The 24,434-nt window shown below is 39.7% G+C and overlaps 3 protein-coding genes across 6 annotated transcripts in view; 1 reads left to right on the forward strand and 2 right to left on the reverse strand.

The window, feature by feature from the left end:
* LOC308619264 (bile acid-CoA:amino acid N-acyltransferase-like) overlaps positions 1-4,397 on the reverse strand; it is a gene marked incomplete at its 5' end in the record, with an annotated part of 44,213 nt that extends 39,816 nt beyond the window's left edge. The window contains one exon of the mRNA XM_081237893.1: positions 4,355-4,397. Within this exon, the coding sequence (XP_081094019.1) occupies positions 4,355-4,397 (43 nt within the window). The remainder of the gene's footprint in view (positions 1-4,354) is intronic.
* A 453-nt stretch (positions 4,398-4,850) lies between these two features.
* MRPL50 (mitochondrial ribosomal protein L50) lies at positions 4,851-11,504 on the reverse strand. Its single transcript, XM_081238144.1, has 2 exons — positions 11,347-11,504; positions 4,851-6,002 (listed from the first exon to the last, which is right to left on the reverse strand). The coding sequence occupies exons 1-2, from the start codon at positions 11,436-11,438 to the stop codon at positions 5,615-5,617; spliced, it is 480 nt and encodes a 159-aa protein (XP_081094270.1). The 5' UTR covers positions 11,439-11,504; the 3' UTR covers positions 4,851-5,614.
* Positions 11,429-23,481, forward strand: ZNF189 (zinc finger protein 189). Of its 4 annotated transcripts, XM_081238136.1 has the most exons (4): positions 11,429-11,509; positions 11,864-12,042; positions 12,734-12,860; positions 20,730-23,481. In XM_081238136.1, exons 2-4 carry the CDS (start codon positions 12,010-12,012, stop codon positions 22,445-22,447), a joined length of 1,878 nt encoding a protein of 625 aa, XP_081094262.1. In that variant the 5' UTR covers positions 11,429-11,509; positions 11,864-12,009; the 3' UTR covers positions 22,448-23,481. The 4 variants fall into 4 exon arrangements, with proteins under 4 accessions (XP_081094262.1, XP_081094261.1, XP_081094264.1 ...); XM_081238135.1 differs by lacking the exon at positions 11,429-11,509 and having other exon boundaries at positions 11,519-12,042; XM_081238138.1 differs by lacking the exon at positions 11,429-11,509 and having other exon boundaries at positions 11,519-12,042; positions 12,779-12,860.
* Positions 23,482-24,434: the final 953 nt, after the last annotated feature.

Below are 24,434 nucleotides of genomic sequence, written 5' to 3' on the forward strand. Positions count from 1 at the left end.
CTCTACTACCCAAAGCAATCTACAGATTCAATGTAATCCCTATCAAACTACCATTGGCATTTTTCTCAGAACTAGAACAAAAAATTTCACAATTTGGATGGAAACACAAAAGACCCCGAATAGCCAAAGCAATCTTGAGAACGAAAAACGGAGCTGGAGCCAACAGGCTCCCTGACTTCAGACTATACTACGAAGCTACAGTAATCAAGACAGTATGGTACTGGCACAAAAACAGAAAGATCAATGGAACAGGATAGAAAGCCCAGAGATAAACCCACGCACATATGGTCAACTTATCTTTGATAAAGGAGGCACGAATGTACAGTGGAGAAAGGACAACCTCTTCAATAAGTGGTGCTGGGAAAACTGGACAGGTACATGTAAAAGTATGAAATTAGAATACTCCCTAACACCATACACAAAAATAAGCTCACAATGGATTAAAGACCTAAATGTAAGGCCATACACTATCAAACTCTTAGAGGAAAACATAGGCAGAACACTCTATGACATAAATTATGGCAAGATCCTTTTTGACCCACCTCCTAGAGAAATGGAAATAAAAACAAAAATAAACAAATGGGACCTAATGAAAAAAGCTTTTGCACAGCAAAGGAAACCATAAACAAGATGAAAAGACAACCCTCAGAATGGGAGAAAATATTTGCAAATGAAGCAACTGACAAAGGATTAATCTCCAAAATTTATAAGCAGCTCATGCAGCTCAATAGCAAAAAAACAAACAACCCAATCCAAAAATGGGCAGAAGACCTAAATAGACATTTCTCCAAAGAAGATATACAGACTGCCAACAAACACATGAAAGAATGCTCAACATCATTAACCATTAGACAAATGCAAATCAAAACTACAATGAGATATCATCTCACACCAGTCAGAATTGCTATCAAAAAATCTAGAAACAATAAATGCTGGAGAGGGTGTGGAGAAAAGGGAACACTCTTGCACTGCTGGTGGGAATGTGAATTGATACAGCCACTATGGAGAACAGCATGGAAGTTCCTTAAAAAACTACAAATAGAACTACCATATGACCCAGCAATCCCATTACTGGGCATATACCCTGAGAAAACCATAATTCAAAAAGAGTCATGTACCAAAATGTTCATTGCAGCTCTATTTACAACAGCCCGGAGATGGAAACAAACTAAGTGTCCATCATCCGATGAATGGATAAAGAAGATGTGGCACATATATACAATGGAATATTACTCAGCCATAAAAAGAAACGAAATTGAGCTATTTGTAATGAGGTGGATAGACCTAGAGTCTGTCATACACAGTGAAGTAAGTCAGAAAGAGAAAGAGAAATACTGTATGCTAACACATATATATGGAATGTAAGGGGAAAAAAATGTCACGAAGAACCTAGGGGTAAAACAGGAATAAAGACACAGACCTACTTGAGAATGGACTTGAGGATATGGGGTGGGGGAAGGGTAAGCTGTGACAAAGCAAGAGAGAGGCATGGACATATACACACTACCAAACGTATGGTGGATAGCTAGTGGGAAGCAGCCGCATAGCACAGGGAAATCAGCTCGGTGCTTTGTGACCGCCTGGAGGGGTGGGATAGGGAGGGTGGGAGGGAGACGCAAGAGGGAAGGAATATGGAAACAGATATATAACTGATTCACTTTGTTATAAAGCAGAAACTAACACACCATTGTAAAGCAATTATACTCCAATAAAGATGTTTAAAACAAAAAGTATATGTACAAGGGGGTTCACTGGAGTATTGTTTATATGTGCAAAACATAAAACCAATCTGTATGTTTAGGATGAATTAAATAGCGTGTATCTTTCAATGAAGAATCAAGCAGTAATTTAAAATGACTCTGAAGAAATATACTTATTAACAAAACAAATACATATTTTAAGAGAGAAGTAACAAATCAATACATATTGTATTATACAAAACCACTTTTGTAAAAATACGTATTTTAGGTGTGAATAATTATTATCACCATGTGAGTTTTTTTAAATTTTGGTTATCTGTGTTTTCTAATGTTTCTACAATTAACTTGTACATTGTATGTGTGTAATTAAAAACAAGCGTAACGGGCCTCCCTGGTGGCGCAGTGGTTGAGAGTCCGCCTGCCGATGCAGGGGATACGGGTTCGTGCCCCGGTCTGGGAGGATCCCATATGCCGCGGAGCGGCTGGGCCCGTGAGCCATGGCCTCTGGGCCTGCGCGTCCGGAGCCTGTGCTCCGCAACGGGAGAGGCCACAACAGTGAGAGGCCCGCATACCGCAAAAAGAAAAAAAGAAAAAAAAAAAAAAAAAAAAAAAAACAAGCGTAACAAGAAAAAAATTAATTTAAAAAAAAGACACAGTGGAATGACTTCTGAGTAGGAAGGTGTTTTATGGCACACCAACACTGAAAAAACTAGAAAAGCCGGGCTTCCCTGGTGGCGCAGTGGTTGAGAGTCTGCCTGCTGATGCAGGGGACACAGGTTCGTGCCCCAGTCCGGGAAGATCCCACATGCCACGGAGCGGCTGGGCCCGTGAGCCGTGGTCGCTGAGCCTGCGCGTCCAGAGCCTGTGCTCCGCAACGGGAGAGGCCACAACAGTGAGAGGCCCGCGTACCACAAAAAAAAAAAAAAAAAAAAAAAAAAACTAGAAAAGCCAAATAAAAAAATAACATAAAAGCAAAAAACTGGCAACAATTTAAAATCCAGTAATAGAATACTGGTTGAATAACTATGTAACATGCATTTATGGAATAATATGTTATTAATCAAATCTATTATTCTTAAGACTATTTAAAGATGAGTAGAAATAGTCATAGTGTGAAGGGGTCACAGGACAGGATGTCATAGCAAATTTTAAAATACAGAAAAAAAGGTTTTTTTCACTTGTTAATATACAAGAATGTTAGGTGATTATCTGGTGGATGGAAAAGATATTTTTTCTGTCTTTCCCAATTTTCTAAAAAAAAGTGCTTTTATAAATGACACGTTAAAATTAAAAAGAAGAGAGGGAGAAGTTTCTTTTTTGCTGCTTGAAATATATACTGTTGTTAAAAACGAGACAAACCCAGAATGAAGTCATTTGTACCACAGGGCAGCAAACCCAGACAATATCTAACCTCATTATAGACTCGACCTTCCCCAGGAATGTGACCTTTAATCCGCCAATCTGGAATTTCCTGGTCAGCACTAGGAGGTAATCCACTGATAGACCCTATCCATTCCCCTTAAAGAGGGTGACCTTGCCTAAAACAATGCATTTTTGCTAGTAATTTCCTTTTTTCTGCTCCCTCTCTGCCTTTAAAAACCTTTCCTTTTCTGAAGCTCAACAGAGCAGCTCTCTATTGCTGGAGGGGATGCTGCCTGATTTATGAATCATTTAATAAAGCCAATTAGAATCTTCAAATTAATCAGTTGAATCTTTTGTTATTTAGCACTGTTTGTGTAAGACCATTCATTCTGCTAACACTGAATCTCTATTTTATTAGTTTTTATGTAAGCATACAGAGTTCAATGTCCCAACAGAGTAAAACTGCTAACACTTTTATATAGTAATCATTTAATTTTTTAAAAGGTAAACCTTTTATATCACATGTTTTTAGTTATCTCAGGAAACAAGTTAGCAAACCTAATTTAATCTTTCCAGGAAAACTATAGGTCATTATTCTGATATATTATATTCGGCTGTAAACCAGTGATGCCCTCTAGAGTTATTGATGAATGTGTAGTTTCCATTCCCTGTCAGCTAAACATTCCAGGACTGCTGTTTCAGGGGGCAGTACTAGTCTCCCACCTCAATACTAGCTTCTAGGGTCATGGTACTCAAAACATCATCAGAATAACCTAGGGGCTTTATAGACAAGTTCAGGACCCACTTTTGACCTACAGAATCAGAATCTGCATTTTAAAAAGATCCCAAGTGATCCATAAGCACAGTAAATTTTGAGAAACCGCTCCAGGTTATGAAGGAGTAATTTCTTTGGCCCTAACATTTACATGAATGCTGGCTTTGCAGCTCTCCAGAAGAAACCAAGTGCTTTTCCACACTGCCCTCACCATCTCTTACTTCCACCTTACCCTTTGCACATTTTTCTGTGTCTCCAGATTAGAAGTAAAAGTTGTGTGGGAAATGAGATAATCAAATCCTGTACATGAAATTCAAATGTTTCCACGCTGAACCCATTTCACATAGAAGCAGAAGGGATAAACAGCTCTAATGTTTAAGTTCCAGGGCTTCAAACAGTTTGACATTCCAGGTACTTCTGAATTTCTTCAATGTAGAGGTTATTGAAAATCTGATTGTCCACTGATGACATTTATAGGGCATGACCATATTGTAACTTATTTTTCTAATAAACATACCAGAATTTATATATCCAACTAATTTCTTCCCTCTTCCAAGGAGTCACCCTAGAAAAGAAAATAAATACAATTTCCTTTGTTTAAAACCTATCACTTTTCTTTCAGAATTATTTGTAGTCAAGATAAAATATAAGCAATTCCTTCTTGTGTCATTACTCTCTAGCCATATCTAAAGTCTGAAAAAGAATAATTCCTAATTTAATCACTTCATTTTTTTATCATTCAGAATCATCTGGTTAGCTCACTATTTGAGTAATTTCCACAAATTAAGTACATGAAAGTCTGCAGACTTATCACCCTAGTGGATATTCATAAGTACTCAAGGCCACTTTTTAAAAGTTACAGAAAAGAAAAAGGGTTTGAAATAAACATCATCTCCTTTGAAGAGAATATTCATTTAGGTATAGAATTTGTTCTTTTACCAAAATAACACATATTCTAACTTTTTCATTTATAATACTTAAATTAAGAAAATGACAAGGCAGAAAAGCAAATTTCACATTAAAAAAATTACAAACACACTTTAAGAAATCTACTTTAATTCCAAGAGATTAATCTAGATTGAACAGTATTATTTTCTACTATTTCTACTTATACAGTAAAGCGAATAGTGAAACAACTTTCACAATACACAACACAGATTTTTATGTTTCTTTTATAAATGTTACCTTATTTGTTATGTAACATATATTTTCATAAATTATTAATGACCTGGTTCCATTAAAAAAAAAGTTTCAGGGCTTCCCTGGTGGCGCAGTGGTTCGGAGTCTGCCTGCCAATGCAGGGGACACGGGTTCGAGCCCTGGTCTGGGAAGATCCCACATGCCGCGGAGCGACTAAGCCCGTGTGCCGCAACTACTGAGCCTGTGCGTCTGGAGCCTGTGCTCCGCAACAGGAGAGGCCGTGACAGTGAGAGGCCCGCGCACCGCGATGAAGAGTGGCCCCCGCTCGCCGCAACTGGAGAAAGCCCTCGCACAGAAACGAAGACTCAACACAGCCAAAAAATAAATAAATAAATTTATAAAAAAAAAAAAAAAAAAAAAAAAAAAAAAAGTTTCAGCAAATGTGAAAAGAAAATCTTATTTGTCAATTCATGATGATTAAAAAAAAAAGGAGATGATACATCCTTCCACAGAAAAAAGTGGATTTACAGACCAGTTCTGACAGCATTTCACATGGTAAAGTATCAAAATGTCTGATAAGCAGCCCCCTTCTCGGGTGGAAAAAAAATTATTTCAACGTGTTCCTCCTTTAAACTGCTCAGTAACCCCAAGTGATTTTTAAATTGGGAGGCAGATTACTGGCAATAAGTTCGTCAAATTTAGATCTATCCTGAACAGGCACATTATAGAAATCAAGAACATCTCTGACCCTGCACATCTGGTGAAGCCTGGAGTTAGGCACTGCGTGGCCCAAGTCATCAGCTAAACGTGCCAAGAAGCTGAACTTCAGATGAACATCTTCCAGGGAGATGTCCTGCCAATTGTTAGGAAGAGATGAATCAAAAACTTCTTTGACATGAGATTCCAAACGACCCTGGAGATCTTCGGGTGGTATGTATGTTCGGCTTCGTAAGGGTGGACACACCAGAATAGGTTCTTTCTTCACCTCTTCTACTGTCTCAGCCACCACTGGCTGTTTCTCTTTTCTGGAATGATCAAAAACAAATATGTGAATCTTTAGTTCACTGCATTAAAGAAGTTGACCAACAGAAGACCTAATTTTGCCCATCAATCTAAATCAATATACTGCACACTTACTACTCTTCTGGGCAGTGTTGAGAGAAGAGTAAGATAGGCCCCTGCCCTTGGAAGTTTATAGTTGAACTAAACTGGCACAAAGAGAAAACAAAAACTAATTTCAGATTTTACATGCTATGAGAATTCCCAAGAATGGGTGAAGAAGGTAAATCCTCTGGGATTTCTGGTCCTCCCAGATCCAAACCCAATCTACCTCTCTAACCTCATCTCCCACTAATCTTCTGTATACATTCTATGCCTTACCCAAACTAAACTACATTCTGTTTCCCACTTTCCTGATATCACGTTAGCTCAAGTTATATCCTATCTGAAATAACTATCTTTCATCTCCACTTATAGAAATCTTATTTATCCTCTAAGTCCTGGGACAAAACTCTTCTCTCTCAAGCTTTACTTGATTTCCCCAATCAAGTATAACTGTAAGCTTCTCTGATCTCTCATAGTACTTTTTTAAAATTGAAGTATAATTGATTTACGTCATGTTAGTTTCAAGTGTACAGTACATTCAGTTTTATATATATATATTCTCTTTCAGATTCTTTTCCTTATAGGTTATTACAAAATAGAGTTCCCTGGGCTCCCCTCGTGGCACAGTGGTTGAGAGTCCGCCTGCCGATGCAGGGGACACAGGTTCGTGCCCTGGTCCGGGAGGATCCCGCATGCCGCAGAGCGGCTGGGCCCGAGAGCCATGGGCGCTGAGCCTGCGCGTCCGGAGCCTGTGCTCCGCAACGGGAGAGGCCCGCGCACCGCAAAAAAAAAAGAGTTCCCTGTGCTATACATTACATCCTTGTTAGTTACCTATTTTATATATAGTAGTGTGTAAACGTTAATCCCAACCTCCTAATTTATCCCTCTCCCTCACTTTCCCCTTTGGTAACCATAAGTTTGTTTTCTATGTCTGTAGGTCTATTTCTGCTTTGTAAGTAAGTTCATCTGTATCCTTTTTTTTTTTTTAAGATTCCACATATATCAGAGCACTGTATATTGCTCTCAGAGCATACTGCATCTTACCTGAGTTTTAATTTTACTTACAGTCTACTTCTCTTACTAGATCAGGGTTTCTCAGCCCAAACATTATTGACATTTTGGACAATTCTTTGTTGTGGGAAGCTATCCTGTTCACTGCAGGTTGCTCAGCAGCATCCCTGGCCTCTACCCACTAAATGCCAGTAGCACTCCTGTCCTCCAGTCATAACAACCAAAAGACATGGTCAAATGTCCCCTGGTGGGCAAAACTGTCCCCGGTTAAGAACCACTGTGCCAGATTATAAACTCCTGAATACGGAGATCTGTTTATTAATTTTGGGGTCCTTTAAAACTGCTTGTGTAACTATTATTGAGTACATGGGCCAATGTGAAGGAATCTGTCTTGACACATTATTTCAGTGCTTCTATGTACATAAACTAACTCCTGTGTTCTATGGAGTTGGCATCTGATTGGGATTGGTCATCCCTACAGAAATTGGAAGGTACCAGAAATGAACAATGTCTAGCCAAGAAAATCGTTTGTAACACTATTCCTCTGTGCCTACTCAAAGACTCTTCCAGCTATTTATCCCTCTTTCTGCATCAATTCTTTACCAATTTCTCCCTATCTACTAGAGTATCCCCATGACACACAAATATGCTGTAGGATTTCCCATCTTTAAAGGAAATTCTCCCCAGATTCCATGTTCCACTCCAGCTTCCTTTATAACAAAACTTCTCAAAAGAGTTGACTATGCTTATAGTCTCTATTTCCTCACCTCTCATTTTCTCCTCAAACTACTCCAGTCACATCTCATCATAGTAAAATGTAATCTATTCCTTTCATCTCAGTAATCTCTTATACCGGTGTACCTCATCTTATTGCACTTCGCAGATATTGTGTGTTTTTAAAAGCTGAAGGTCTGTGGCAACCCTGCATCAATCAAGTCTACAGGCGCCATTTTTCCAACAGCATTTGCTCACTTCGTGTCTGTCACATTCTGGGAATTCACGCAGTACTTCAAACTTTTTTGATATTATTATATTTGTTATGGTGATGACCACTCATCTTTGATTTACTATTGTAACTGTTTTGGGGTGTCACAAACCATGCTGATACAGACAACAAACTTGATTGATAAAATGTTGTGTGTGTTCTGACTGCTCCACCAACTGGTTGTTACCTGGTCTCTCTCCCTCTCCTTGACCTCCCTATTCTGAGTCACAACAATACTGAAATTATGTCAATTAGTAACGCTTCATCAGCCTATAAGTGTCCAAGTGAAAGGAATAGTTGCACATCTTTTACTTTAAATCAAAAGCTAGAATGATTAAGCTGAGTGAGGAAGGCATGCTGAAAGCCAAGATAGGCTGAAAGCTAGGCCTCTTGGCCAAACAGTTAGCCAAGTTGTGAATGCAATGAAAAAGTTCTTGAAGGAAATTAAAAGTGTTACTCTAGTGAACACACAAATGTTAACAAAGCAAAACAGCCTTATTACTGATGTGGATCAAACCAGCCACAATATTCCCTTAAGTCAAAGCCTAATCCAGAGCAAGGCCCCAACTCTATTCAATTCTATGAAGGCTGAGAAAGGTGAGGAAACTGCAGAAGAAAAGTCTGACACTAGCAGAGGCTGGTTCATGAGGCTTAAGGAAAGAAGCTGTCCCCATAACATAAAAGTGCAGGGTGAAGCAGCAAGTAGAAGTTGCAGCAAGTTATCCAGAAAATCTAGCTAAGATAATGAAGGTGGCTACACTAAACAACTGATCTTCCATGTAGACAAAACAGCCTTCTTTTGGAAAATGTCATCTAGGACTTTCATAGCTAGAGAGGAGAAGTCAATGCCTGGCTTCAAAGCTTCAAAGGACAGGCTGACTCTTGTTAGAGACTCATGTAGCTGGTGACTTGAAGTTAAAACCAATGCTCATTTACCATTCTGAAAATGCTAGGGCCCTTAAGTATTATGCTAAATCTACTCTGCTTGTGCTCTATAAATGGAACAACAAAGCCTGGAAGACAGTACATCTGCTTACAACATGGTTTACTGTATATCTGAAGCCCACCGTTGAGACCTACTGTTAGAAAAAAAGATTCCTTTCAAAATATTACTGCTCATTGACAATGCAACTGGTCACCCAAGAGCTCCCTGATGGAGACGTACGAGATTAATGCTGTTTTCACGTGTGCTAACACAACATCCATTCTGCAGTCCACGGAGCAAGGAGTAATTTTTACTTTCAAGTCTTATTATTTAAGAAATACATTTTGTAAGGCTACAGCTGCCATAGATAACGATTCCTCTGATGGATCTGGTCAAAGTCAGTTGAAAACCTTCTGGAAATAATTCATCATTCTAGATGCCATTAAGAATATTCGTGATTCATGGGAAGAGGTAAAATATCAACATAAACAGGAGTCTGGAAGTTTCTAACCCTCACGGATGACTTTCAGGGGTTCAAAACATCAAGAAGTAATTGCAAATGTAGTAGAAATAGCAAGAGAACTAGAATTAGAAGTGGACCCTAAAGATGTAACTGAATTGCTGCAATCTCATGATAAAACCCCATCATTGAAGAGTTGCTTCTTATGGATAAGCAAAGAAAATAGTTTCTTGGGATGGAATCTACTCGGGCTAAAGATACTGCGACGATTTTTGAAAAGACAACAAAGGATTTAGAATGTTACAAAAACTTAGTTGATAAAGAAGGCGTAGAGTTTGAGAGAATTGATTCCAATATTTAAAGACATTCTACTGTGGGTAAGATGCTATCAAACAGAATTGCATGCTACAGAAAAATCATCATTCAAGGAAGAGTCAATCAATGCCACCAACTTTGTTGTCTTATATTAAGAAATTGCAAGACACCCCAACCTTCAGCAACCACCACCCTGAACTATCATCAGCCATCAACATCAAGGCAAAACCCTCCACCAGCAAGAAGATTATGACTCTCCAAAGGCTCAGATGATGGTTAGCATTTTTTAGCAATAAAGTATTTTTTTAACTAAGGCATGTATATTGTTTTCTTAGACATAATGCTATTGCACGTTAAACACACTACAGTACAGTGTAAGCATAACTTTATGTGCACTGGGAAACCAAAAAATTTGTATAACATGCTTTGAGATCCTCGCTTTATTACTGTGGTCTGAAAACAAACCGCAGTACCTCCAAGATACACGTCTGTGCTCTAGTTTTCTTCATAATTTACCACTTTCTGAAATTATATTTGTGCATTTTTTCCTCCGCCATTACATATGCTCTATGAAGACAAAGACTTAGTCTGTCTTATTAACAACTGTATCCCTCATACCTAGATGCCCAGCATATAGTAGACACTCTAGAAATACTTGTTGAATGAGCGAACGAAACAAACTTGAAGGAGATGTGAAAGATAATAATAAATATTAACCAAAATAGAGGGGAAGCTAATAAATGCATAAGCTGATGATAAAAACCCTTTTGGATTGAAGGAGTTTTTGTTTGAAATCTAAGAGGGCATATATTGTTCCCTAAGGTTCCTACAAATTTTGATGTCCTAACACTGAGTCAAATAGACTTACCTTTACAAAACTCCACATGGTATTGTGGGAAAAGCAGTAGATGGGGAGTTAAGAGGCCTGGGTTCCAGATCCAGCTCTGTCATAAACTTGCTTTCTGACCTTTAGCAAAATACTCCCTTTCTGTGCGGCCTCAGCTTTCTCTTGCCCAGAGTACTTACGCTTTGAGAAGGGATTTTGTTTCCGCTGCTGTATCCTACTTAGAGAAATACTGGGCCAGGACACCTGTCTAAAAACCATTTGCTGAGTGAATCAATGAACGAACAAAATGAGGAGGTTGCACTTCATCTCTGAATCTTGCTTGTGAAGAAATATACCCCGCAAACGAATTTAGTTCATCGAGTACTTTCACATTCATGTTCCTGAGCTGCTCGTCCCAAATGAGTCACTTGTTTCCCGACACCACACTACACTCTGTGTCTGGAACACACGGTCAGTACGGTTTACTCAATAAATTAACGAGTGAAGTGGAAGGGTAAGGGGGTGGTAATTCGGTTTTAAGATGAGTAAACTGACGCCAAAAGAAGTGACGCAACCCCACCGCTCGCGGAAACCGGCGCTGAAGCTTCTGAGCTCAGAACCCTCACTCACTTTCCTGCCCCTTCCCTGGTGGCGCAGGATCAGGGTCCCGTCTTAGTTCATCCTTCTCAGTTTCTCTCCTTATTTTCCGTTAGCATGACCCACCGTCTAACCTTCCACTTTACCTGAATCGAGACCAAAATTCTCTGCGTGGCGCCTCTGAGACTATCCACGTGAAGCTTCTTCTGGCAACGCCGGAAACCCAGAGGACCGCCATGTTTCATGAGAGCTTCAAGACAGAGCTCCGCCCCCAGCCGGCAGGGACGCCACAAGATCAGCCAATCAAATGTAAGCTTAGTGGCAAGTGTTCCCTTTTTTCCTCGGTAAGACTCACCAGAGGCTCCCTCACCCTTTGCACTCCGGGAAGTGTAGTTCGGTAGCCATTGCCGGGGGAGGCTGGACCCAGGAGCTCTCTCTTAGCATGACGGGAGTTGTAGTTGAGGGGCGCCCCGGGAAGGTTCCGGGTGACGCCTTCTGGTCCGGGGGCGGGCGAGCATAGCGTTCTTTGGCTGAAAGCAGCAGGAACTGGCAACCGGGAGGAGGCTCTAGCGAGGCCTGAAAGCGGCGCAGCCAGGCAGGGGAGGGGTTTCGGGGTGGGGGCGGCCAAGTAGCGCATCTGACATGTTGCTGGGGTCGTGACAGCTCGGGGACCGAGGCAGGACCTGGCCAGATCCAGGCTGGAGGCCTCGCTTTCTTCGGGCCTAATTTTCAGCGGCCGGGTAGGCCTTGCCAGAGGCTCCTTTCCGTGCGGCCACCCCGGATTCCTGCCCTGATTTTCTGTCCGAGAGATGGCCTCGCCTAGCCCCCCGCCAGAGCCAAAGGTAAGTCGCCCCTCCAGGTATCCCCGTTCTCTCGCAGTTCCCGAGCTAGGCCGCGCCACCGCCCCCCCACCTCTCGGGTCGCGGTCTTGAGGGCCAGCGCGGTGCAGTGAAGTACCGCCTGGTACACTGGGGTGCCGTTCGCGATCAAACTGACCACTGGCTCCGTTTTTCAAGAGCGACTTGATAAATCAGCTAAAGAAAATTGGTAATGCTCCAAACTATCGTTTTCATTTACGAGTGTTTCCAGGTGAGGTATCCTTTTTTGATCCTCCCCTGTGTCTTCTGCACCTGCCGAGATGCCTGGACCCAAAGTATACGCTTAGAGAAATTTGAATTGAAACGGGTCTCAAGGCAGTGCTTTGTAGAGAATCGAGCGGGGCAGTAAGGTGCAGGAAACTTGGGAAGGCCTTGGGGCAGCTTACTAAAATTCAAATATTAGGGCATAATTAGTAAATCAGAAAGCCTTATCCTTAGGTTCCTCACTACAGAGAACAAAGATCCAGCTCAGTTATCCTCTAATTTGAGGTGCTTGTCTGAATTCTGTCGGTTCCCAGAATTGGGCCCCATTTGGAACTCTTAGTATCATGTTCCTCCTAGCCTACCGGGCCCTGACAAGTGATTGTTTCTGCTACTTTCAGTGGTAGAATTGTCCTTGAGACAAGAACTGACTACAGAAATCATACTGTTTCAGGGGTTGCTGACATTTGAGGATGTGGCTGTGTTTTTTACCCAGGAGGAGTGGGATTATCTGGATCCAGCTCAGAGAAGCCTGTATAAAGATGTCATGATGGAGAATTATGGAAACCTGGTCTCACTGGGTAAGAATCTGCTGTTTCTCTGATTAAAATATCTAAGAAACTATAAGAAATCAGAACACTTGAACTAGCACCGTACCAAACTGATTTGTTCCAAAGTTCTGATTCAAACCTTTCAGCCATGAATTGTTTCCATGACTCTCATCCCTACCGTTCTTGCAATGACCAAAATACAAGCTTTTCTGGCTTCCTATCTTCGTAATCTCATTCCCATATTGCTCTGTACTTTCCCTCCTGGCTCATCCTCCCACTGCTTTCCTCCCACCCCTTTTCACTCTGCCTTCTGGAGCCCCTGTTCCTCTTCACATAATGTTCCCTACCCCTTCTGGCCTTAACTGAAACCTGGCAGTTTCCCAAGGACACCACTTCTCTGGCAGGGGCTGCTTATTCTCCTACATCCTCTTCCTTCCTCTCATCCTTTGTCTCAAGGCTGAAAGGGAAAAATAATTGTTCTCCTAACTTTTCAGTGCTGTTCCCAAAGCATTCGTTTTCCACCTTCAAACACAGTTTCTCTCTTTTGAGGTCTCAGCTGTCTTGCCCTACCCTCTCAATTCCTTTTCACTATCATCTGTCAACTTTTTTTGGTTCCTCACACATAGATTTTGTCACATTTCAGAATCTTCTCTTTGCTAACCCATACCATCGATCATGCTGTCATTACTTCAGCCTCACTGTATCTTGACCATATTGTCTTCAGGGACCCTGCTTTCCATTTTTATTCAGCACCTCACATCAATGATCATACCCTCAATTTTGTCATTACGGGCAAATCTTAAACCCCAATATCTTATACTTTGACCAATATCTTATTTATATTCAGGCAGTAGATGTTTATCGACTATAACTAAACAGGGGTTACTGAAACAGACATGATCTCTGCCCACGTGGAGCTTACTGTAAATTCTTACCTGTCTACTTTTCCTACCAAACCTATTCTTTTTTTTTCTTTAATAAATTTATTTATTTATTTATTTATTTTTGGCTATGTTGGGTCTTTGTTGCTGTGGGTGGGCTTTCTCTAGTTGTGGCGAGCAGGGACTACTCTGTTGCAGTGCGCGGGCTTCTCATTGCCGTGGCTTCTCTTGTTGCAGAGCACGGGCTCTAGGCACGTGGGCTTCAGTCATTGTTGCACATGGGTTCAGTAGTTGTGGCTCGCGGGCTCTAGATCACAGGCTCAGCAGTTGTGGCACACTGGCTTAGTTGCTCCGTGGCATGTGGTATCTTCCTGGATCAGGGATTGAACCCGTGTGCCCTGCATTGGCAGGCGGAGTCTTAACCACTGCCCCACCACGGAGGTCCAAACCTATTTATTCTTAATCTTTCCTGTTCCTTGACTTCTTTTTTCCCCCAGGCTCTCGATCCCCTCCTGGCTTCACCTCCTTATCTAATCCATGGACCTATATATAAAATGATCACCAGCATGCTCTCTTGCCACCTTGTCATTATGTTCTACCCATTCTGCAAACTTCAAATCCTGTACTGATTATAAAATCTGCCTTGTCTTTTCTCCTACCTGAGTTGCTAAACACAGCAAGAGAAATTTTTTATCCGAATGGATTGGTGCCCTGTATATATACATGATTTTTCTTTCTTCTAGTCTCCACTGGGTTTTCATATTTCAGCAAATTTTTTATCATTGATTTGCTCATGCCCCTGTTCCTTTTAGTGACTATTCCAAAAACTTAGAGAGTTTTCCTTGGGTCCATCACTCAGTGGTGGACCTCACCTTCTGTTTCACAGAGAAGATAGTGGCCACTACACATGAACTCTCAAGTTTTCTGCCCCTCATTGCACACTTAAGGTTGCCTATGTTCTCACATTCTCCAAGAATTTATCAGTCTTTTTTTTTCTTATAGTTTCAGTCTATTCTTTCTCCCCTGGTCCCTTTATTCTGATGATAGATATGTTCGTGGCTCTAGAACTCCCCTTTGAGCCACAGTCTCTCTTGCTGCTCCCTGTAACCTACTACTTGTTTGCTTCACAGCCAGATTTTTGTAAGAGTAGTTAAGGTGTGTTCCCTACTTCTTTACCTCCCATTATCTCTAATCCCCTTTTTGTGCCTCTACCACTTGCCTTCAGTTGTTTAACATTGGTCTGTAATAACCCAATTATCAAACGCAGTAGACTCTTTTTGGACTGTATTTAATTCTTCTCTATAGATATTTGAAACTTTTTATTGCTTTCTTCTATTGCCTTGCATTCTCAGACTTCCTCTCAGACTATATACCTTCTTTGGCAGACCTTATTTACACTCAGGTCATCAGCTACTGCTATGTGATGGTAAGTCCCAAATCTTAATCTCTACTTAAGAGAGGCAGTATGGAGACTAACTGTCCAAGTAAAAAATCCTGATTCCACCACTTACTAGCCTTGTGTTTTAACCTTTCTGTGCCTGTTTCTTTTTTTTTTTTAGTATAAAATAGAAATCATAATAGCACTTACCTCTTAGGATTATTATGAGCATTAACTCAGTTAATATATGTAAAGCATTTAGGACACTGACCAGCATGTAGTAAGTACAATATAAATGTCAATTGTTATCTTCATCATCGTCATTATCTTCTCTGTTGAACTCCAACTTCTTAGTCATCTCCTTTTGAAGACCACATAAATAACTCAGATAATCCACTAAGATCTCAAGGGCCTCCTCTTCAGAATTAAGTACTCCTTTCTCTGTGCTATCTTGTATACACTTCCATTGTTGAATTTATTTCAGTGTACTATAATCATTATGTTATTTCTCTAAACAGACTGATCTTCAAGAGGACAGAAACTTTTTTTTTTTTTTTTTTGGCGGTACGCAGGCCTGTCACTGTTGTGGCCTCTCCCATTGCGGAGCACAGGCTCCGGATGCGCAGGTTCAGCGGCCATTGGCTCACAGGCCCAGCTGCTCCGCAGCATGTGGGATCTTCCAGGATCAGGGCACGAACCCGTGTCCCCTGCATCGGCAGGCGGACTCTCAACAACTGCACCACCAGGGAAGCCCTGTAACTGTATTTTTTTTTTCATTTGATTTCTCCAGCACTTAGCACAGAGCCAGGCATGTATTATATGCTTCTTAAATATTTGGGTGACTGAGTGAATATAATTAAGACTCAGTATCTTTTGACAAAATTATTGCATTAGCCTGTAAACTAGCCCTGTGCTTCCAGTCTGCCTTTATTCTAATATGTTCTCTTTACTGCCACCGAAGTGATTTTGTGTTAGTTAACTGCTTATAACTTTTGGTGATTTCTGACAGCTTAAAGGATAAAAATCTTAATTTTTTGTCCTACATACTAGCACCTCGTTATACAGCCCCTGCCTAGCTTTCTAGCCTCATCTGTTATTTCCAGAATACCACTTCAGTCTCCAGCCATGTCAGGCTAGGTATTTTTTTCCATTTAGCTATGGTATCTCTGAGTCACTGACAGCTTTTTCCACCCATATGGTGCCCTGGTTGATAATACCAGGCAAATGCCCAGCCTTGCCTGTGCCTAGTACTGTAAAATGGCAGTGAGCCCATCTGTGATCTCCTACTTTTAGGCTGTCTTCTTTATTGTAGCTGAAATGCAGCTTTTCATCAGTTATTATTTCTCCCCCCACAACCTTTTCGTCCTCCTCTGTAAACTCTATATATCCATCCCCTTGATGAGTGCTCCCTTGATGAGAGATTACAATTATTAAACTATTCCACTATAGTGTTCTCCCCCACTTCATCCTGTTGCTCTACTTAACACAACTCATCTCGCTTTGTAATTTTGCCTCTTCAGTCATACCTATCCTTTCTATTTTTCTTTAAAAACTTTAGGAACTATATTGATCATACAGCTGACAGCTTGATCTCTTAGTTCTTGATCTTTCAGTTCTTTCAGCTGAGATAGACTTCTTTGGTTTTAATGACTTATATCCAGACAACTTGAGCCAGATTGGACCTTGACAGAATTGGGAATTGCTGTACCTATAAGACCTTAAACTCACTGTTTTCCTCCTTTAATTATAGTCTCTTTCCAATTATTTGTTCAACTACTCATTCATTTGATAAATAATTATAAAGCACTGTGCTAGGCCTAGGAATGCAAGTCCTTCCCCACTCTCTCATTCTTTTACCTAGAAAACTGAGAGGCAACTGTCTACTCTAGAAAAATTAGCTATGACCAGAGGATGTGAACGTACAAGCACAGCAGATACCTCAGAAGGTGGTTATAGCTACCAAGCCCAGGTCTAATGGCTAGTCATTTCTAGGCTGCCATATGTGGAAGCCTAGACTCACTTATTTTACCTGTCTTTCTGTTAGACCTATTTGTTTTCATGCCAGTGCCTCTCTGTTTTATTTACTTCAGCAATACAGTATATTTCATGTCTGGTAAGATTAAGTCACTCATATTCTCTTTCAGGGTATACAGTTGACCTTTGAACAACACAGATTTGAAATGCTTGAGTTCTCTTATACATTATTTTTTTTCACTAAATACGTAGTACAGTACTACACAGTCTGTGGTTGGTTGAATCCCCAGGTGCAGAACCATGGATATGGAGGGCCAACTGTAAAGTTACATGTGGATTTTCAACAGTGTGGAGGGTCAGTGCCCCTAACCCTCATGTTGTTCAAGGGTCAACTGTACTTAACTAGTTTTCTGCATTCTTCTGGTTGAAATTTAGATTACTTGGGGTTTTTTAACTGGCTCGTGGGATTTTTGTTGGAATACAGTTAGGTTAGTTGGTTGGTTTGGGAAGAAATAAGATCCTTATAATGTTGAATCTCTTTAGCAATTTGGTTGACTCTATTTAATTGTCTATGTCCTTTAGAAAAATTGTATGGATTATTTTTATGAATCTTGCATTTCTTGTAGATACATTCCTAGGTTTTATGGGTTTTATTATCATGAAGAGCATATTCTATTTTTCTATAATATTTACTAACTGGTTATTCTTGGTAGTAAGAACCAGTATTTGTTTTATATGTCAGTCCTGTCATCACTATTATATTTCATTTAATTCTTTTAGGAATTTTGGGCAGGCATTCATATCATCTGCAAATAATGTAATTTTGTATTATTCCTTTGAGTAAAACCCTGGAACAATATCCACTGGGTAAGCATTATGAAGAAATTTTACCTTCTCAAAAAGAACTTACAATCCAATGGAAAAGACAAACAGTTAAAAGTACAGTGTAATAATACTATAATGCAGTCGTGGACAAGGGCTGGTGATCAAAAACAGAGCGCTTAAATCATCTATTGGACTAAGTGAAGGCTTAATAGAGGAACTGTTGCTTTGCACTGAATCTTAAAGAGAAACCAAGAGTTTCCCAAGTAAACAACGTTGGTGGACATTTCATAAATGAGATATGCCAAGAAATGGCATAAAAGACTAAAGCACAAGCAATTTGCCGCTTGAAGTGTGAGAGCATGGGTAGGAGGGTGAATTAAAGCTTAAGAGACCTCATGAAGTGCTGAGCATCATTGTGTAAAGAGATTTGATTTGATTTTAGAGATAATGGAGTGCTAGTGAATCTATAGGTGGTGACATGATTAGAATTCCATTTTATGAAAACCTCTCTCGATTCAGTGAAATAGATACAGCCTTAAGACAAGAGCCAAGGATTATTAGATGGCTTTTGCAATAATCCAAGGAAAACAGAGAGAGAAGGCAAATGCTAAAGAGTAGAATCATTGATTTTGGTGATTGATTAATGGTAAGAAAAAGGGAGAAATCTAGGACGATTTCCTGCTTTGGGACTTTAGTGTGATGGACAGTGATGCCTCTCAAGGGAAGATGATTAGAGGTGGAGACAGACATGACAGCAAATGATGATGGTCATGTTAATTGTGAGCTCTTTTTGAGACATTTAAGTGGCAGTATTCAGAGGGTGTGTATATAGAGCAAGATAAGGATGTAAACATGGGTAACAATAACCTTAAACAGCTGACAAAGGAAGAGAAATACATGAGGGAAATGTATTAGAAAAGGGCAAAGGAAAGAAGTAGGGAGGGAACTAGAATATAATAGCACAGAAACAAAAACAGTATCAAGAAACAGGAATAGCCCACAGTATCAGATGCTGCTGAGTAAAATAAGGACTAAATATGTCCATTGTATTTGTTACTTGAAAGTCATTGGTGATTTAATGAGAAGTTTCTCTAGATTCTGGAAACAAATCAGATTTTATAAAACAGAATAGATTGAATGGGACGAGGTTGGTCATTGAAAACATAGGAAACGGAGAGGTACAGTGTTAAGATTTTTTTCAAAGCTTGGATTTCATCTAGAAAAGGATTTCAGGTTTCAGGATAAAGTTGGATATATTTGTATGTCGGTAGGAAGGTGTCAATGGAGAATACAGATTGAAGAAAGAGGAAGAAATGGTAATAACTGAACAAGTGCCCAGAGGCAAGTGGGATCAAGAGAGAGTAGATGAATTAGCCTTGGATAAGAATGGGATATATCTTCATGTACCACTGAAGGTAATTTTATAGGTAGGAGGTAGAATGGTGAGGGAGTTCTCATACTTTTTCATTGAGTGAAAGAAAACACAGTGTACTGAAAGTGAATTTGAGAGAAAGCACTGTAAGTAGACGTAGGCAGAAATAAAGTTTCTTAGGGGAATAAGAAGAAGTTTTTTTGGAATAAAATAATGACTGAAGTAAGTGAAAAGAAAATTCAAAGATGACTCCACAGTTAGAAGACTACAAAATTGAAAGAAAGAGGAAGTCTAAAAAGGGAAATTGTTTAGGGCCAAATATAAATTTGGTGGTGATGCAGTCTTCTTGTGGAGTTATCCAACAGGCAGCAAGAGACAGAAAATCAGGAAAGAAGTCAGAGGCAGACTTAAGTGTCCTCTATGCTGCTCTGTTATATCATAGACCATTATGTTATCTTTCTTCCAACGCATGCAAGATTATCATTTCTCAGATGTCATGCAGACTCTCAGTTGGAAGTAGATGGTTCCAACTTGTGTCTTATATCTTTAAAGGCATGAGAATTATGTATACTTGAAGAATGTAGTATTTGTGGTAGGTGAAGTCATAAGCTACCACAGACTGTTCTTTTTCTTAGTTTCTTCCATTAGCTCTAACTGTGTTCTTTTTGGTTTTTTCCCTGTTTTTCTATATCATAGAGTCCATGTCACTTCAACCCAGTTTTTTAAAAGCCATTTGTCTCTTGATGTAGGAGCTATTTTACTTAATATTTTCTTTACCATATTATATTCTTTCCCCATTTTTACTTGTCACCCATTCCATTTGGTAGGGGGCTTCTTGCCTTATCTCTAAATCCTAACTCAGTATACAATGCCTGGAATGCTTTTGATCACAATAAATAAATTATTAATGAATGAATTGTTGTTTCCCCTGGTTTTTGTCTTTTATCCGTCTCAGCATCATTTTATGTGTTCTTTCCTGTCAGTTATTTGGTTTATTCACATTCCCATAATGCTACCTCATCCTAAATTTTCCTGAACTTACTGTTTTCTTCCCATGTTATCCTTTCTTCCTTGATAGGCTAGTTTATCCTTCCACTACTTGTTTTACGTCTTTGTTTGCCCATCTTACCTTGCATAATTCATTGTTGATTTATCAGCCCTTCCTCCTTTCTCCTGCTGATGCATTTTGTGCCTCGTAAACACTCTTTTCATACCCTTTCTCCAAGAAAAACATTTCATTTTATCAGATAACTAATACTAAATATTTATATAACTTGTACTGTTTGCCAGGTAGTTCTAAATGCTTTATGTATATGAACTAATGTAATCATCACAAGGATTCTGTGATGTAGTAAACTACATTTTATGCACATGGTAGATCATTTACCTTAATTATCTCATTTTTCTGACAGTTTCTCCTTGCTGGCAAGAGCTAGGCTGATGTTTCTATTTTCCATTTATCATTCCAGATGTTTTGAACAGAGATAAGGATGAGGAGCCAACTGTGAAACAAGAAATTGAGGAAATTGAGGAAGTGGAACCACAGGGTGTAATAGTTACAAGAATCAAAAGTGAAATTGACCAGGATCCTATGGGTAGAGAAACCTTTGAACTTGTTGGTAGGTTAGATAAACAGAGAGGAATCTTCTTATGGGAAATACCAAGGGAATCTTTGACCCAGGAACAAAGAATGTTCAGAGGAAACACTAGCATTATCCGTAAGAGACCAAATTCAGAAGAGAAATGTCATAAATGTGAAGAATGTGGAAAGGGTTTTGTCCGCAAGGCTCATTTCATTCAACATCAAAGGGTCCATACGGGAGAAAAACCTTTTCAATGTAATGAATGTGGGAAAAGTTTCAGTCGCAGTTCATTTGTTATTGAACATCAGAGAATTCACACTGGGGAAAGGCCCTATGAGTGTAATTACTGTGGAAAAACCTTTAGTGTGAGCTCAACCCTTATTAGACATCAGAGAATCCACACTGGAGAGAGACCCTATCAGTGTAACCAATGTAAACAGAGCTTCAGCCAGAGAAGAAGCCTTGTTAAACATCAAAGGATTCACACAGGTGAGAAACCCCATAAATGTAGTGACTGTGGGAAAGCCTTCAGTTGGAAGTCACACCTGATTGAACATCAGAGAACTCACACTGGTGAGAAACCCTATCACTGTACCAAATGTAAGAAAAGCTTTAGTCGAAATTCATTACTTGTTGAACATCAGAGAATTCACACTGGGGAAAGACCCCATAAATGTGGTGAATGTGGGAAAGCCTTTAGATTAAGTACATACCTTATACAACACCAAAAAATCCACACTGGTGAGAAGCCTTTTCTTTGTATTGAATGTGGGAAAAGCTTCAGTCGGAGCTCATTCCTTATTGAACATCAGAGGATCCATACAGGTGAAAGACCTTATCAGTGCAAAGAGTGTGGGAAAAGCTTCAGTCAACTTTGCAACCTTACTCGCCATCAGAGAATTCACACAGGGGACAAACCCCATAAATGTGAGGAATGTGGAAAAGCCTTTAGTAGAAGCTCAGGTCTTATTCAGCATCAGAGAATCCACACCAGAGAGAAGACTTATTCATACAATGAAACCAAGGAAAGTTTTGATCCAAATTGCAATCTTATTATACAGCAGGAAGTCTACCCTAAGGAAAAATCTTATAAATGTGATGAATGTGGGAAAACTTTTAGTGTCAGTGCTCATCTTGTACAACATCAAAGAATCCACACTGGTGAAAAGCCCTACCTATGTACTGTATGTGGGAAAAGCTTCAGTCGGAGCTCATTTCTTATTGAACACCAGAGAATCCACACTGGTGAGAGACCCTACCTGTGCAGACAGTGTGGCAAAAGTTTTAGTCAACTCTGTAATCTTATTCGACATCAGGGTGTTCACACAGGTAATAAACCCCATAAATGTGATGAATGTGGGAAGGCCTTTAGCCGGAACTCAGGCCTTATTCAGCATCAGAGAATACACACAGGAGAAAAACCTTATAAGTGTGAGAAGTGCGACAAAAGTTTCAGTCAACAGCGCAGCCTTGTCAACCATCAGAAGATCCATGCAGAGGTGAAAATTCAAGAAACCCATGAATGTGATGCTTGTGGGGAAGCCTTCAATTGCCATATATCTCTTATTCAGCATCAAAAATTGCACACTACATGGATGCAGTAAACGTAGAGAAATACTTAAGCTTGGTTTGACTTGAGACCAGCACCCAAGTGCAGTTTCAGTATGGCTCAACGTGAGTCAAGATTTAGTGATAAAGCAGGTTCTCTTTGGCCTCAGGCAAATGGTTTCTGAAGGTTCTGTGAATAATAGGCAGCTGCCCACAGGCAGTTGAAGACTTCCATTACTCTTTGTTTTGACGATCATAGAGAAAGACTCAGTAATTTAAGCATCTTTCTTTTACAAATCTTTCAGCAGAGAGGTTAAACCCAGGTTCAGAGCACTTAGTTATAATTAATAAAGGGAGAAGAAACAAAGTTACATTGGCGTAAGGGAGTTGGAAGCAGCTGATGTTAGAAAACTAGCATAATTGCTCAGAGTCTTCTGGCACCATAATATATGGTGGTTCTTTCAGTTCCATGATATGTTTGGCTATGCATGCCAAGTCCAGTAATTAAGCATATGCTTAAGTTTTCAAGGAAACAAAACCCCCATTTTTAAAAAAACTGGCATCCAAAGCTTTTGTCATTGTCTAATCCAGTTGTTTGGCATGTGGGTTAAAGGCAGTTCCAATGCCATGTGGTTCCCAGATCTGTGAAATGAGTGGACCATTAATTTTACATATAAAGTAAATGTACAGATTATGTAATTAACAAACCTAGCAAAGGTGTTACCAAGGAGCCTTTGGGAGTGCCTTTTCTTTTTTCCCAAGATGGGCCCTAAAACGTGGAGGAAGACACTGTTCTTTTTGTGCCCTCCAATCTGTGAAAGATATTTGTAGTCCTAGACAAATTAAATCTTATTCCTCCATTACCAGTAGCATGTGAAAGTGTAAATATTTTGATTACCAAGAGTTGGAAATAAAAAGACCTGGAGTCTATGCTAGGAAGCTGAGATATTTTGGTATTGCTTTGATTTTTACGGTAACTAGACTTTGCATGCAATTTTAAAATCCTTATTTCTGGTTCTAGGGCTTCCTTAGTTAATGGTTATTATAAACCTATTCATCTCTTCTAATCATTAAACCTGTTTTGTTTTTTGCTTTGTGTAAGAGTTATTTGTTACTCTAGTGTAAAATCTATCCTGTCAAATATATTACAGCATTTAAAAATTAGAATCAAGGATTTAAAGGAAATTGCTCTCACTTGTTCTACCTCTGACTCATTACCTTTTCTGGGATAGTTCAGTTAAGGTTAAATCCAGGTTCTTTAGTTCCTGAGTATATAATTCCAAATCACCAGGACTCGGTAATTCTAATTTCCTAATAGTTTAAGCAAAAGACCTCACTTTCAACTATAACCGAGACATTCTAAACATCACCTCCAAACTTTCATCTTCCCATCTCTGAATATGTGTGTATGTGTGTGTGCATGCACACGTAAATGTGGATGTTATGGTATGTGTAGAAATACACCTCTCTGTACACTTCCTTATTCACATTAAGTACTCATAGTTACGATACAGTTAACTTTTCAAAACAGAGTTTGTAACTCAGTGAAAAGTACAAAAGGTAGCTGATAATGCACTTAATTTTTCAATAAAATTATATCCTCCTGCCCTAAATCTCCCTGTTTTACTTGTTCTGCACCAGTGGTTCCCCAGCCCAGAGTCACAACTAATAATGAGGTTCTTAGAAATCCAGAGATGGAATCCTGTGTTTTGAAAAACCTAACACAAAAGTGTATGTTTTCACTGCATGCACACGAAAACACTTCTCTGCTTTTTGCTGAAATTGCATTGTATCATGTATGACTGTCTTGCTGAGCAGAAGTTCTGGCTGTTGACCCCACTGTAATTTGGGGCCATGGTCATTTGAGATATTCCTAAAAGTACATAATTTTTAACATCCTTGAATGTGAATCTGGAGTGACAGCTGCAAACTCCAGTAACAGCGAAACAGTTCTTGCTTATGTATACAATTCATTGGCTGTAAAAAGCATAGCCAAAAAAGGTGATTTTTTTTTAAAGCAAGTACACTGCAGTATACACTCCT

The sequence above is a fragment of the Mesoplodon bidens genome, assembly GCF_964165515.1.
Source record: "Mesoplodon bidens genome assembly, chromosome: 6".
Lineage (NCBI taxonomy): Eukaryota > Metazoa > Chordata > Mammalia > Artiodactyla > Ziphiidae > Mesoplodon > Mesoplodon bidens.